Genomic DNA, 15,624 nt, shown 5'->3' with positions numbered 1-15,624 from the left:
CTACACACTCAACATTGGGAATTTTGTGTTTTGCAATTTGTATTTACATCATCTTATTTTAATAAACTAAAATTTAATGTTTAAACTTAATTCTAAAATTAGATATATCCAGTAATAATATTATTATTAGTGAAAACACTTCTGCTATGATTATAAAAAAAATAAAAAAATAATTATTCTAATTATTGCTAAATAAAAATGTTATTAAATTCATAAAATATATTTTCTTAAAAAATAATTATAAAAAATGAAATGATTTATATTAATAAGAGTAGAAAAAAACAATTACTAAGTAATTACAAAAGTAATCTCTTTTATATATAATTATAGACTATTATTTATTTTTCATGTGATTTTATTTATTTAGTTATAATAACATATAATCTATATCAATATATATTTCATGCAATATGTAATAGATATTACTATTTCATATATTAGGTTTGTTTTATCACTATGATATAAATATGATTAAACACTTTTATTGCTAACATTACAAAATATATGTATATAGTTAAGTAGGATAAAAAGTTGTAGTTTCTCTTTTTATTATTATTATTATTATTATTATTATTATTATTATTATTATTATTGTAAGCCTTTTTTTCAGTAATATAGAGTTTGGGCCTGGCCTTTTCGGAGGCCCAAGGCCCTGCCCTACAGAAGGACCCCATACCCTACCTTATTCCCTCATTCTGGCTCTTGTCCCCTACACAGAAGCAGGTCCCCCTCCATCCCACAACTCAACCAGAAGTCCTCTGCTAGGGCACAGTGGATCTCCCTCACCTGACTAGCTAAGTTCGTTTTGGCCTTCAAGTAAGTAAAAATCTGGGAAACTTTCATGGTCTTTCCTTTTCTTTCGCTGTTGGGCACATGAGTTTGGTTGGGATCTAACTCCGTACCCTTGTTTGGTCCTGGCTTCGTGTTTGCAGCTCATTTTTGTATTTTCTGAAGCTGTGGGGTTCCGTGGTGTGAACCCGTTGTGTTTGCTAGTGCTTAAAGAGGTAAGGGAAGCTAGATTCATCTGTTTTGAGTTGTCCTTGGCTGTTTTTGGTCGTTGTCTGTTTGTATGCGTGCATAGTGTGAGTTTGTTGGATGAAATGGAGTTGCATGTGTGTTTGGGAGCGGATCTGGGTGGTTTCCGCCACTGCATGTGGGTGGACAGTGGTGAGCTCTGCGATTCTCGCCCAAGCGAGCTCGTCTCGCCTAGGCGAGAGTAGCAGGACGTTCACCCTAGGTCTGCCTCGAGCACTCGCCCAGGCGAGGGGCTGCATTTCTGGGCGACAGGCCAGCTCGCTCAGGCGAGACAGCGTCGCCTGAGCGAGAAATCGCGAAACCTTCCAGACCTAATGTTGTAGGCTCGCCTAAGGGAGAGCCAGTCGCCTGAGCGAGACAGCTTCTCTCGCCTGGGCGACTGCTCCTAGCTTGAGCGAGGCTGCGACGGCGGAGGGTTCCAGTTCTGTTTTCTCTCGTTGTTTGATGGGTGAAGTTGTGATTTATTTATTTACCCCTTTGCTTCAAAACCTAAAGCATGTGAATATATATATATATATATATATATATATATATATATATATATATGGTTGCTTGAATCTTATGAATTAAAAGTTGGTATGTTGGCATGAATAACACATGGATTTAGTTTGGTTGGTTGGTTGAGAACTTGCATGAGAATTGGATGTTTCAAGATAAAGGTGGTGGATATGGTATGAAACATGTTTCTGGTGAAATAGGCGTAATTCCATGAGTCCCATGGGGAGACTCCATGGTGGCGTGTAGTGTATATGTTAAGATAAGGATTCAAGTAAGGATCGCATCCCGAAACTCTAAAGGGTCAGTGAGTCTCAGGTAGAGAAATCTGACCCAAGTGGTGAGAGTAGCGGGAGGCCCTAGTCTCTGGCAGGATAATGGCCTTAGACGCTTAAAGGCTAACCTTGTGAGTGGTAGGGTGAAACCCATTGGCAATGGCTCTGCAGAGCAGTAGAGGCCACCACAAGTGCAAGCGTCCAGTGAATCCGATCTTAATATATGTATCCGGATAATTGAGTCATAGTGTCTTGCTTGTCTGCCATAACATGATTTATGTGCCTCTGTGCTGTATGCCTGTGGATGTTTATGTACTTGATCTTTTACACTATACGAAATTTCATGTTATACTAGCTTACCCTTGCATTTCTGTTTATGTCCTGTTATGTTTTCCCTCTTGCGATGATCACCTTCTGGTGGGAGCAGATGAGAGGGAGGTTCGTGATGGATCGGGGAGACGCAGCGATGCGGCCTAGACTTCCCTGTCTGGATGTCTTAGGAATAGTTTCATGGCTATGAGGCCTTTTGTAGTAGTTGCCTTAGTGGCAACCTTTTTGCAAAACTGTTGCACCCTTTTAAAATTTCCTTTTGCTTAGGACTAGTTGGTATGCCTAAGTTTCCTTTCAAGTAATTCCGGATGACTGTAACAGTTACCATTTCTACGTTTATGTTCATCTGAATGCTTCTCGTTGTTATAACTGTGTGATATTTTATTCGGTAGATTAATCTATTAAAATGGGACGTCACACTTTTATGGTATCAGAGCCTTCGTTCCTAAGTGTCTGTGGGTTATGTGTTTGCTTAGCTTTTGTTGTGTCCTCCTTGTTGTGTTCAGATAAGTTTCCAGTCTAACCCAGTTTCTAATGGTGCTTTCTGTGTGTCCAGTGATATGGCACCCCCTCGTGTAGCTCCTCCTCAACCTTCTCAGGGTGACGGACAAGACCTAGCTAGGGCGATCGAGGCTATGGCTGCAGCCTTGACGCAATAGAGCAATGCTATGATGCAACAGCATGAGGCGGCGATGCAGCGCCAAGAAGCCTCTCTTGAGCAGCAGAACTTCATGATGCAGCAGATGGAAGCTGCTAGGCAGGCTGCTGAGGACGCACAGAGGCAGCATGTGGATGCTCTCCGTCAGTTAGGGGAGAATGCTGCTGGTGCACCGATGTATGGTCCTCATCCCCAACCTCCACCCCCTGAATGGAGTTTGGAAGATTTCTTAAAGCACCAACCTGCCAAGTTTGATGGCAAGAAGAGTCCCGATCAGGCGGACCAATGGATGAAGGACATGGAGCGCATCTTTGATGCCAAGAGGTGCCCGGATGAAAGCAGGCTTGCTTTCACTGTCTACATGCTCACTGGAGAGGCTGAGCATTGGTGGGCCAGCATGAAGCTGGTGATGGAAGAGAAGCATGAGGACATCACGTGGAGAGCCTTCAAGAGGAGGTTCTTGTCTGAGTATTTCCCTGATAGCGTGAGGTACGCTAAGGAGGTAGAATTCCTCCAGCTGACGCAGGGAAACAAGTCAGTGGCCGAGTATGCCGAGTATGCCGAGCAGTTCAAGCATCTGGGACGTTTCTACACCATGCCACTAGATGAGGAGTGGCGTTGCAGGAAGTTTGAGAATGGTCTCAGAGGAGACATTCGGTTGATGGTGGCCCCGCTGTCCATCAAGGACTTTGCGGCCTTAGTGGAAAAGGCCAGGGTCATGGAGCGCATGAAGGTAGAAGTGGAAGCTCAGCAGCAGCCACAACAGAGAGTTAGCGGACCATCTGGGTCCAGGCCACGAGTTGAAGAAAGGAGGAAGCCTTATGCTAGACCCCATCCACAGCCACAGGGATCTGGAGGTTTCTCTTCCCCGCCCGGCAGGATACAGTGTTACCATTGCGGAGGACCGCATGCGAAGAATTTCTGCCCACAACTTCCAGGTTTCCGCAGATGCAACCTATGTGGCAGGGTAGGCCACTTCGGCAAGGATTGTCCTTCTAGGAGAGGGGCAGTAGCACGACCCTCACCACAGACTCCGAGCCAGACGTCTGGTCAGACTCAGCAGAGAGGAGGAGGCAGCAGGCCTCAGGCTACAGGCAGGGTTTTTGCTATGACCGGGTCAGAGGCAGCAGGTTCAGGTAACCTAGTTACTGGTTGTTGTGTGATATCTGGAAAATCTTGTTGCGTGCTTTTTGATTCTGGAGCGACACACTCATTTGTGTCAGAGTCTTGTGTGCGGGAGTTGGGTCTGTCGGTGTGTGAGCTACAATTTGATCTCGTGGTATCGACTCCGGCATCTGGGTTAGTTAGGACTTCTTCAATGTGTTCTAGATGTTCAGTTGAGGTAGAGGGACGCGTATACAAAGTCAATCTTATATGCCTCCCTCTGCAAGGGCTTGACGTGATCTTGGGAATGGATTGGCTCTCTGCCAATCACGTTCTCATCGACTGCCGGGAGAAGAAGCTGTTGTTCTCAAACTCAGAGGAGCCTGAGTTGTTGTCTTCTAATGAGGTTATGAAGGAAATTCAGAGCGGCGCGCAGTGTTATATGGTCTTTGCCAGGATGGAAGTTGAGAAAGAGGAGAGGATAACAGTAATACCGGTGGTCAGGGACTTTGAGGATGTGTTCCCTGAAGAGGTACCGGGTTTACCCCCTAGGAGAGAAGTTGAGTTCTCCATAGACTTGGTACCAGGAGCCGGTCCTGTGTCGATAGCTCCTTACCGTATGGCGCCAGCAGAGTTGGTGGAGTTGAAGAAGCAGATAGAGGAATTGCTAGAGAAACAGTTTATACGGCCGAGTGCTTCACCGTGGGGAGCGCCTGTTTTGCTTGTGAAGAAGAAGGACGGTAGCTCCAGGTTGTGTGTGGATTATAGGCAGCTGAACAAGCTGACTATCAAGAATAAGTACCCCTTGCCAAGAATAGATGATTTGATGGATCAGCTTCATGGGGCATCTGTGTTCTCCAAGATTGATCTTCGGTCAGGTTATCATCAGATTCTGGTGAAGGCAGAAGATGTTGAGAAAACTGCTTTCAGATCCAGATACGGGCATTATGAGTATGTGGTCATGCCATTCGGTGTGACTAATGCCCCGGCCTTGTTCATGGACTACATGAACCGGATCTTCCGTCCGTTTCTAGATAAGTTTGTCGTAGTCTTCATAGACGACATTCTCATCTACTCCAGGACGCATGAGGAACATGCCGAGCATCTGAGGATAGTGCTTGGTATCTTGAGGGAGAAACAACTGTTTGCCAAGTTGTCAAAGTGCGACTTCTGGATGAGAGAGGTGCAGTTCTTGGGGCACGTTATATCAGCTCAGGGTATAGCTGTGGATCCAGCTAAGGTAGAGGCCGTGATACAGTGGGAGTGTCCCAAGTCGGTGACTGAGATTCGAAGTTTCGTGGGTTTAGCTGGCTACTACAGGAGATTTATAGAGGGGTTCTCCAAGATAGTGGCACCCTTGACACAGCTAACCAGGAAAGACCAACCATTTGCATGGACTGATAGATGTGAAGAGAGCTTCAGAGAGCTTAAGCAGAGGTTGACGAGTACTCCAGTTCTGATAATTCTGGATGTGAGTAAACCCTTTGAGGTGTATTGTGATGCCTCTCATCAGGGCCTTGGGTGTGTTTTGATGCAAGAGAGGAAGGTGGTGGCTTATGCTTCTAGACAGTTGAAGGTTCATGAGAAGAACTACCCCACTCATGACCTAGAGTTGGCAGCGGTGGTTTTTGCTTTGAAGATATGGAGGCACTACTTGTATGGTGCACAGTTTTGTGTGTTTAGTGACCACAAGAGCTTGAAGTACCTCTTCGATCAAAAAGAGCTGAATATGAGGCAGAGGCGGTGGATAGAGTTTCTGAAGGACTACGACTTCGAGCTTCTCTATCATCCAGGGAAAGCGAATGTGGTGGCAGACGCACTGAGCAGGAAGACCGTGCATGTGGCACACTTGATGATGAAGGAGTTGGAGTTGCTTGAGAGTTTCAGAGACATGAAGCTACAGTTTGAGTTGGAACCGGAATTCATTAGGTGTAGCACCTTGGTTATATCTAGTGACTTCTTGGGCTTAATCAGGGAGAGACAAGCAACGGATGTTAGTCTACAGAAGGTAAAAGAGTTGCTGGGGACGAATCAGTCCAAGGAGTTTGCCTTGGGCAGTGACGGTGTGTTGAGGTTCAGAGGCAGAGTTTGTGTACCAGAGGATGCAGAGTTGAGAAAGTTGATCCTTGAGGAGGGACACAAGAGTCGTCTTAGTCTGCACCCTGGCATGACTAAGATGTACCAGGACCTCAAGGAGAACTTTTGGTGGCAGGGCATGAAAAAGGAAGTGGCACAGTTCGTAGCGGCCTGTTTGACTTGTCAAAAGGCTAAGGTGGAGCATCAGAAACCCGGTGGAACGCTTCAACCTTTGGACATTCCGGTGTGGAAGTGGGATAGCATAGCCATGGATTTTGTTATCCACTTGCCTCGCACCATGAGGGGTCATGATGCTATATGGGTGGTGGTGGATCGGTTAACGAAGAGTGCTCACTTCTTGACTGTGAATCTCAGGATGTCTATGACCAAGTTGGCTCAGCTCTACATCCGAGAGATAGTGAGACTTCATGGAGTGCCTAGTAGCATAGTGTCTGACAGAGACCCCCGGTTCACTTCCAGGTTCTGGCAGGCGCTGCAGGAGGCTATGGGTAGTAGGTTGAGGATGAGTTCTGCTTATCATCCTCAGACGGATGGCCAGTCAGAGAGGGTGATTCAGTCCTTGGAGGACTTGCTGAGGACTTGCATCTTGGACCATCTTGGTAGTTGGGATGAGGTGTTACCGCTGGTGGAGTTTACCTATAACAACAGTTACCAGGCGAGTATAGGGATGGCACCTTATGAGGCTTTGTATGGGAGGAGGTGTAGGACTCCTTTATGTTGGTACCAGGACGGTGAGTCGGTTTTGGTAGGACCTGAGTTGTTGCAACAGACCACAGAGAAGGTGCAGTTGGTGAGAGACAGGTTGCAAGCATCCCAGAGTCGGCAGAAGGCATATGCTGATAGGAGGAGAAGACCCCTAGAGTTTAAGGCTGGGGAGCATGTATTCTTGAGGGTGACCCGAACCACTGGTGTGGGGAGGGCTATCCGCTCAAGGAAGCTGTCTCTTAAGTTCTTGGGTCCGTATCAGATCTTGAGGAGGATAGGGCCCGTGGCTTATGAGATTGCATTGCCACCCCAGTTGGCTAATCTACACCCAGTCTTTCATGTTTCACAACTACGGAAGTATGTTTTTGATCCATCGCATATCTTGGAGGCTGAAGATGTGGAAGTCAGGGAGAATCTCCAGGTAGTGGTACAGCCCGTGGCTATAGAGGATCGTCAAGTTAAGGAGCAGAAGGGAAGAGCCACGAGTCTTGTGAAGGTCATCTGGGACCGGAGGACAGGTGACGCAACTTGGGAGCTAGAGGAGGAGATGAGGAGTTCATACCCACATCTGTTCTGGTAAGTCTAATTTTTCGAGGACGAAAAATTTTTGTTGTTGGGGAGATATTGTAAGCCTTTTTTTCAGTAATATAGAGTTTGGGCCTGGCCTTTTCGGAGGCCCAAGGCCCTGCCCTACAGAAGGACCCCATACCCTACCTTATTCCCTCATTCTGGCTCTTGTCCCCTACACAGAAGCAGGTCCCCCTCCATCCCACAACTCAACCAGAAGTCCTCTGCTAGGGCACAGTGGATCTCCCTCACCTGACTAGCTAAGTTCGTTTTGGCCTTCAAGTAAGTAAAAATCTGGGAAACTTTCATGGTCTTTCCTTTTCTTTCGCTGTTGGGCACATGAGTTTGGTTGGGATCTAACTCCGTACCCTTGTTTGGTCCTGGCTTCGTGTTTGCAGCTCATTTTTGTATTTTCTGAAGCTGTGGGGTTCCGTGGTGTGAACCCGTTGTGTTTGCTAGTGCTTAAAGAGGTAAGGGAAGCTAGATTCATCTGTTTTGAGTTGTCCTTGGCTGTTTTTGGTCGTTGTCTGTTTGTATGCGTGCATAGTGTGAGTTTGTTGGATGAAATGGAGTTGCATGTGTGTTTGGGAGCGGATCTGGGTGGTTTCCGCCACTGCATGTGGGTGGACAGTGGTGAGCTCTGCGATTCTCGCCCAAGCGAGCTCGTCTCGCCTAGGCGAGAGTAGCAGGACGTTCACCCTGGGTCTGCCTCGAGCACTCGCCCAGGCGAGGGGCTGCATTTCTGGGCGACAGGCCAGCTCGCTCAGGCGAGACAGCGTCGCCTGAGCGAGAAATCGTGAAACCTTCCAGACCCAATGTTGTAGGCTCGCCTAAGCGAGAGCCAGTCGCCTGAGCGAGACAGCTTCTCTCGCCTGGGCGACTGCTCCTAGCTTGAGCGAGGCTGCGACGGCGGAGGGTTCCAGTTCTGTTTTCTCTCGTTGTTTGATGGGTGAAGTTGTGATTTATTTATTTACCCCTTTGCTTCAAAACCTAAAGCATGTGAATATATATATATATATATATGGTTGCTTGAATCTTATGAATTAAAAGTTGGTATGTTGGCATGAATAACACATGGATTTAGTTTGGTTGGTTGGTTGAGAACTTGCATGAGAATTGGATGTTTCAAGATAAAGGTGGTGGATATGGTATGAAACATGTTTCTGGTGAAATAGGCGTAATTCCATGAGTCCCATGGGGAGACTCCATGGTGGCGTGTAGTGTATATGTTAAGATAAGGATTCAAGTAAGGATCGCATCCCGAAACTCTAAAGGGTCAGTGAGTCTCAGGTAGAGAAATCTGACCCAAGTGGTGAGAGTAGCGGGAGGCCCTAGTCTCTGGCAGGATAATGGCCTTAGACGCTTAAAGGCTAACCTTGTGAGTGGTAGGGTGAAACCCATTGGCAATGGCTCTGCAGAGCAGTAGAGGCCACCACAAGTGCAAGCGTCCAGTGAATCCGATCTTAATATATGTATCCGGATAATTGAGTCATAGTGTCTTGCTTGTCTGCCATAACATGATTTATGTGCCTTTGTGCTGTATGACTGTGGATGTTTATGTACTTGATCTTTTACACTATACGAAATTTCATGTTATACTAGCTTACCCTTGCATTTCTGTTTATGTCCTGTTATGTTTTCCCTCTTGCGATGATCACCTTCTGGTGGGAGCAGATGAGAGGGAGGTTCGTGATGGATCGGGGAGACGCAGCGGTGCGGCCTAGACTTCCCTGTCTGGATGTCTTAGGAATAGTTTCATGGCTATAAGGCCTTTTGTAGTAGTTGCCTTAGTGGCAACCTTTTTGCAAAACTGTTGCACCCTTTTAAAATTTCCTTTTGCTTAGGACTAGTTGGTATGCCTAAGTTTCCTTTCAAGTAATTCTGGATGACTGTAACAGTTACCATTTCTACGTTTATGTTCATCTGAATGCTTCTCGTTGTTATAACTGTGTGATATTTTATTCGGTAGATTAATCTATTAAAATGGGACGTCACACTTTTATGGTATCAGAGCCTTCGTTCCTAAGTGTCTGTGGGTTATGTGTTTGCTTAGCTTTTGTTGTGTCCTCCTTGTTGTGTTCAGATAAGTTTCCAGTCTAACCCAGTTTCTAATGGTGCTTTCTGTGTGTCCAGTGATATGGCACCCCCTCGTGTAGCTCCTCCTCAACCTTCTCAGGGTGACGGACAAGACCTAGCTAGGGCGATCGAGGCTATGGCTGCAGCCTTGACGAGGGTGGTCCAAGGTAGTATATACCTATAGGAGAGTCTTTTGTCCATGTTTGTAGTGTTGGGCGCGATTTTGGTGCCCCCCAACATTGGTATTTATTGAAAAATCAATATTTCTTACCAATCATGCTTCCTTGAGTTCTAGCTTGTTTTTCTCCACCATAATTGCTTCTTATTGACTTATTTCACACACTCATAATAAAGATTAAAAGTAAAAAAGCATAAAATAACTAAAATACAAAACAATGCAAAAACAACATAAACTTGAAGATTAAACAAGATAAAAGCTATGCAACAATTGATTTTGTTCATGAAACTTAACACCAATAAAAAGGTAGAAAACAACATTATCATTATTTCATACGATTTTTTATAGGTAAACATTTATTTCTTGTAGAATATTTTTCATGAACATTTTTATCATGGATAGTAATAAATTTTCACGGGGTGGAAAACTCAAATATTAATGAGTGAACTAACACCATCCAACAAAAATATGTATTTATTGGAAATGCCAAAATAGTTGTGGGTGAAGGGGTGTAAGACCCGTGGAAATTAATTAATTAAGTAATAAATGCGGGTGGTGGGAAACTTTGAAAGCATTAAATGTTAATTGTATGATGTGGAAAAGTACTAGCTCAAGTGGTTGAAAGTACTTGATCCTCTGAGAGGACTTGGGTTCAAGTCCTATGTATGCCTTGTTGTGTTGGGTTGAATTATTCCTATTATTTTGTTTTGGTAATATAATTGTGACTGGTGAGTGATATTATAGTCATAAGATTATAATGGTTATCACTAAATATGAATTGGCATAATGGTTGAGCTTTGGTCCTTTTGGAAACCATTATATAAGCCTATTTTCGTTTTTACTTTTAAAGCCTTAATTGAGACACATATAAAAGGTCATTTTTTAGGGAAAAAGAGGGTTTTGGCAGTGCTGATAGTGGACCCTTGAAAGGAGCACGAATTTGAGAGTGAGAGGTGAGTCTCTGGGTGTGCACGGGCTGAATTGGGAGAGAGGGTGAAGCAAAGCATTGGTGAACCAAGGAACCTCCATTTTCTTCCCATTTTTAATCAAGGATTCAGGTTAGGCGTGCTGAAATTATGTGTATTCCAATATTGCTTGTGTTTTGCGTTTTGTTCCTCAAATTGGATTCTATGTGGTGTGATTTTTTTGGTATAATATGCACTGCAATTGAGAATTTGTGAATGGAATGTGGAGTGCAAAGCCTTTCTGGTATGAAATAAGAATGGAATGAGGGTTTTGGTACTGTTATTTTGATTCATGGCCAAATCATGCGTTTTGAGGATCCAAACATGTTTACAATGTGTTTTTATAGTTTGATTGATGAAACAGATTGAATGAAAATGATTGCATTGTAAATTTGGCATTGTTTTGGTGTCTTTGGTGCATGAGCAGTGGCGAAACTTTACAAGTTTCGCCCAAGCGACTCCCTCTCGCCTAGGCGAGAGTTGCAGGAGTTCATTCAGGGTTTAGGCTCGAGCATTTCGCTCAGGCGACCAAGGTTTGGGTTGAGCAAAACAAAGTCTCGCTCAGGCGAGAGTGGCTCGCCTAAGCGAGGACGCGAAGAGTGTTGTGTGTGGTTAAGCGCGAATCCTCGTCCAGGCGAGGAGATTTGGGTGTTTGAGCGAATGGGGTCTCGCTCAGGCGAGATGGGCTCGCCTAAGCGAGACAAGGTGGTGCAGTCACTGTTTCATGCTCGCTCAGGCGAGGTGGACTAGCTTAAGCGAGGCTGATGGTTTAGCTTGGGCGAGGGTCCCTGGCTTAAGCGAGTTGCTGCGAATTTCTATGTTTGTATGTGCTTTATAAGCTGGTTTGTTTACTTTTTCCTAAATTTAGGAAGTTATATGCATGTGTTTGTGGTGTTTGAACTTGATGGACTAAGTCCTTAGGATTTGGGATGTGCTTGGTTGGAGTCACAAGCGAGGAGTTCGTGATGGGTGGACCTATGCGGAATGTGAACAGTTTAGTTCACCGGAGGTACCCTTGTTGGGATGAATGAGCGAGGGAGTTCATTTCATGCTCAACTTGGGAATGTTATGAGCGAGGGAGTTCATAGTAGAAAAGGCGGGTATGTGTGTCCGGGTCCGAGCGAGGAGTTCGGATGAACGAGCGTGAGAGTCCGTGAAGCAGGACTACAAACGGGATAGGCTTGTAGGTTGGACCACGAGCGAGGAGGGTCTTGGAAGCACATGAAATCTCAGAGTTAGAATACATACATGAACTCATATTGGTTATGAGTGTGGGAAAGAAGGTATTTTGAAAATAAACAAATGAGTACTTATGTTTGGGTTGGAAATTATTTTCATATTTATTTATGTTTATTTGCATAGCTCACCCTATCTGTTTGTGTGTGGCGATGATCGGGTAATTTATTATCCGGGAGCAGATGATGTTACAGGTGAGCCAGGAGACGCTTAACTGCGGAGGGTGGGCTCAATGCACGAGGGGATTTTATAACTGTTTTTGGTTTAATTTATATGTAATTTATTACAGTTTTTACGGTTTTATAATATTTGGATTATTAATGTTTTGAAGTTTTGAAATTTCTCGTGGTTTTTGGGAAAATAGTTTCGTTAATAAATGAGGTTTTAGTTAAATAAATTGTTGTTTATTATTTATTTTAAGTAATATCCCATCTAGATGTTACAAGGGGTGTCAAAGTAATAACTTGATAAACAAATAAATCAAACATTTCAAACTATTCAAATATTATTAAGCAACATTCTAGTATTTAAAAATTTCAAATCGTGAACCTATATAATTAGGAGTAGTAAATAATTATAAAAAAAATTAAAAATTGAAAAAAAAATTAATAGTGTTGTTGTTGGTGAGTTGTGGGTCAATCCGTGTTCGAACCCGTTTAACCTGTGGGTTAAATGAATCGGGTTCAGTTTATCCATCCCACTTTTGAAAACAATGAAATTTTCTCAACCTAACCTGATTCGACCCGTGTTGAACCGGGTTGACATATTGAAACTCATTTTGACATTTTTATGGATGATGGTATAATTTCTCACATATATGAGATCATGCAAATACAAATTAAATTTTTGTAATAAGGAAATAACATTTATAGGAAATTAAATTTCTGAAATTGGATTGATTTTTGTAACACTTCCTCACTTGCTCTAGAAAAAAATCACTACGAAACTCATTGACTCTAATTCTCACAAAGCGTTCCCACAAAGTATACTCTAGAATCCCACTCCCACAAAGAGCTTTATCTATAATCCTTCACTCCATCTCCCGATTTCACACACAATTCCTTGTTCGTTTGTGATCTCCGTAAATCTCATCTAATACTTATTTAAAAATATGTAGATTGCAAATTTTTCTAAGCTCAATCTCACGAACCCAATCCATCTCTTTATCATGTGGTTGCACCCTTAAACCATCACACAATTGTGTTGTTGCACGGTTTCTTTGTCGAGACATCACATCATCAAGTCTCACATTGTTGTACCCTTGAACTTATGAGCTAATATACTATTATGATGTCGACCATCTTAGATTATGTAATACCATGTGCATTATACATTTAATTATCAATAATACATATTAGAAAGAAAGTTCTAATATACACGTTAAAAACAAAAATAAATTGGGTATGATATTATATAATACATATTTAATAAATAATGTATTTAAAACGCTGAAAGTATAATGAATTGTATTTTAAAAAGATAAATGTGATACTGTGAAAAACTATGAAAACTGACGGAAAACAACAACACAACCAAAATGTTCAACAACACAACCAAAATGTTCAGAGAATGCAATAATTTTTTTTTTCTAACTTGCAAAAATCTAAGAGGAGAATGATCAACAATAATAAACAACAAAAGTGATAAACAAATATACCAAGATTTTTAATGTGAAACTCTTCTTTGAACAATGGTAAACACTACGAGTCGTCCATACCAAAGAAATAACTTTTATTATGATAAAAAAAATTGTACAAAAGAGTCTTAATCAACTGCATAAAAATAGTACTAACACTCAATCAAACAACAAAGCAACAAAGCTTGCAAATGGACAAATAGAGAATGAAGGAAGATAAAGAAAACCCAAATGCACAACTGTGGTGAACTGAATATCTTTCAACCCTTGTATCAACTATCCAACCACTTAGAATGAATAATAGGATGTCTCGAACTTGTTGTCAAATTTTCAGTATGATCCAATGGTGACCGAATCTGCAATATCAATTTTATAATGGTAGCTCAGTGAAAAACATGAACAATTTTCCTTTTCCTCTCTCTTAATGTGCTTATGTTCTAAGTGAATTATGACATTTTTTTACGTTTCTCTCTTACTTTTCAAATCTCTCTCTACTAAGTTAAGTGAGATATCAAGTAAACTTCTCAACTTTTGGATATTTTCTCTTCATAGAAGCGAGTGTAATGTCCCATTTAATAAATAAGTTTAATTAAATAAAATATCACATAGAATATAATGTAAAGAGCAATGTCATGGAGTAAAAGTATCACTGTAAGATCCGCAAAATTTAATTAATTAAATAATTAATTAATTAATAAATGCGGGTAGGTAGCTTATTTATGACATTAAATTCTAATGGGTATGATGTGGAAAAGTACTAGCTCATGTGGTTGAGAGTACTTTATAAGTGTGTAAGGACTTGGGTTTGAGTCCTATGAGTGTTATTGGTGTGTTGGTTGACTTATTTTCATTTTAAAATTATACATGGTCTTGTTGGGTGATAACATGATTGAAAACGCGTGTGAATTAGCATGAAACATGAATTGGCTTGGTGGTTTAGCTTTGATTTGACATTGGTAAGGTCATGGGTTCGAACCTTGGTGAGTTAAATTTAATTCTTTTTGCTTAAAAATTAGTTGTGGGCTGAAAATGAAAGGGTGGAGAAAACCTAGCGGATGGGTCCGGATGGATTGCCCTCCTCTTTCGTAACTAAATCTTCCATTTTTTTGCATAGTAAAGATTGAAGCAAAATAGCTATTAAACGATTCTTTTAGTTTACTAGAGACATCGACATTTTTTTAGCTCGACGGAATTTTCTTCTTTTCCTAAAGATTTTCTGAAATAGAAATAGAGAACGAAGTAACTAGAAAAAAAAACATAGATTGTTAGAATATTGCTCTTCTAGAGGGATCATCTAAAAAGCAAGATATTTGAAACCTATTCATACAAAAAGGCTCTTAAATGTAATGTAATTAATTATTTTATTTTATTAAACTAGTAATATCCTGACGGGATGTTACAGTCACTCCTTACAATTATCCAAAATACTCCAGAGAAAACTAAGGCATACCACAATGTCATTAACAAAACAGAGAACAAAAATAAATGTTTGACAGATATCCAAAATACATGCTCATAGAGCAAGATAAAACATAGGCCATAATGCCTTAAAGAGTACTCGGAGCAGGGAATCCAACCCAAAATAGCTCCGCTGCGGAGTTTCTATCACCTTGATGACCACCAAGGGTTCCCACATCTGTTCACATCAATAAATTGATGATCATCGTAAAAGGAGAAAACCACACACAAAACACACAAGCAAACAGAAAGGGTAAGCTAAAGTAAAAAGGTTTTATCATACAATTGAGCATGCAATTTAAAAGTCAATAATACATAAATCAACCAAGCATGTGATAGCAAACAAGTAAGACTCTACGACTCAATTATCCGGATACATATGATCAGTCGGATTCACTGGATGTTTACACTTATGGTGACCTCTACTACTTTGCAGAGTCATTGCCAATGGGTTTCAACCTACCACGCACAAGGTTAGCCTTCAAACATCTAAGGCCATTATCCTGTCAAAGACTAGGGTCTCCTACTACTCTCACCATTTAAGTCAGTATGCTCTACGTGAGACTAACTGACTCTTTAGAGCTTCAGGATGCAATCCTTACTTGAATCCTTACTTAATTATATATTGAGGCACCACCACGAAACCTTACTAAGAGGTTCGTGGAATTACGTCCATTACTTGAGGCACCACCATGAGCTCTCACCAAGAGAGTCATGGAATTACGTCCATTACATGAGGCACCACCATGAGCTTTCACCAAGAGAGTCATGGAATTACATCCATTACATGAGGCACCACCATGAGCTCT

At 42.0% G+C, this 15,624-nt stretch overlaps 1 protein-coding gene across 1 annotated transcript; it reads left to right on the top strand.

Moving 5' to 3' along the window:
• Positions 1–2,806: 2,806 nt before the first annotated feature.
• LOC114166938 lies at positions 2,807–11,235 on the top strand. Its single transcript, XM_028051825.1, has 9 exons — positions 2,807–5,473; positions 5,660–5,983; positions 6,083–6,453; positions 6,598–6,874; positions 6,962–7,275; positions 7,814–7,899; positions 8,869–8,951; positions 9,350–9,509; positions 10,913–11,235. The coding sequence occupies exons 1-9, from the start codon at positions 2,807–2,809 to the stop codon at positions 11,233–11,235; spliced, it is 4,605 nt and encodes a 1,534-aa protein (XP_027907626.1).
• Positions 11,236–15,624: the final 4,389 nt, after the last annotated feature.

The sequence above is a fragment of the Vigna unguiculata genome, chromosome 10 (assembly GCF_004118075.2).
Source record: "Vigna unguiculata cultivar IT97K-499-35 chromosome 10, ASM411807v1, whole genome shotgun sequence".
NCBI lineage: Eukaryota > Viridiplantae > Streptophyta > Magnoliopsida > Fabales > Fabaceae > Vigna > Vigna unguiculata.
This window is presented reverse-complemented; position numbering and strand designations above follow the sequence as displayed.

Coding starts and splice junctions, on each gene's coding strand:
- LOC114166938 (XM_028051825.1), top strand. CDS start 2,807: ATGCAACAGCATGAGGCGGCGATGCAGCGCCAAGAAGCCTCTCTTGAG. Junction 6,454..6,597: donor GACCCCCGGTTCACTTCCAG/GTTCTGGCAGGC, acceptor CCATCTTGGTAG/TTGGGATGAGGTGTTACCGC. Junction 7,276..7,813: donor TCATACCCACATCTGTTCTG/GTAAGTCTAATT, acceptor ATGCGTGCATAG/TGTGAGTTTGTTGGATGAAA.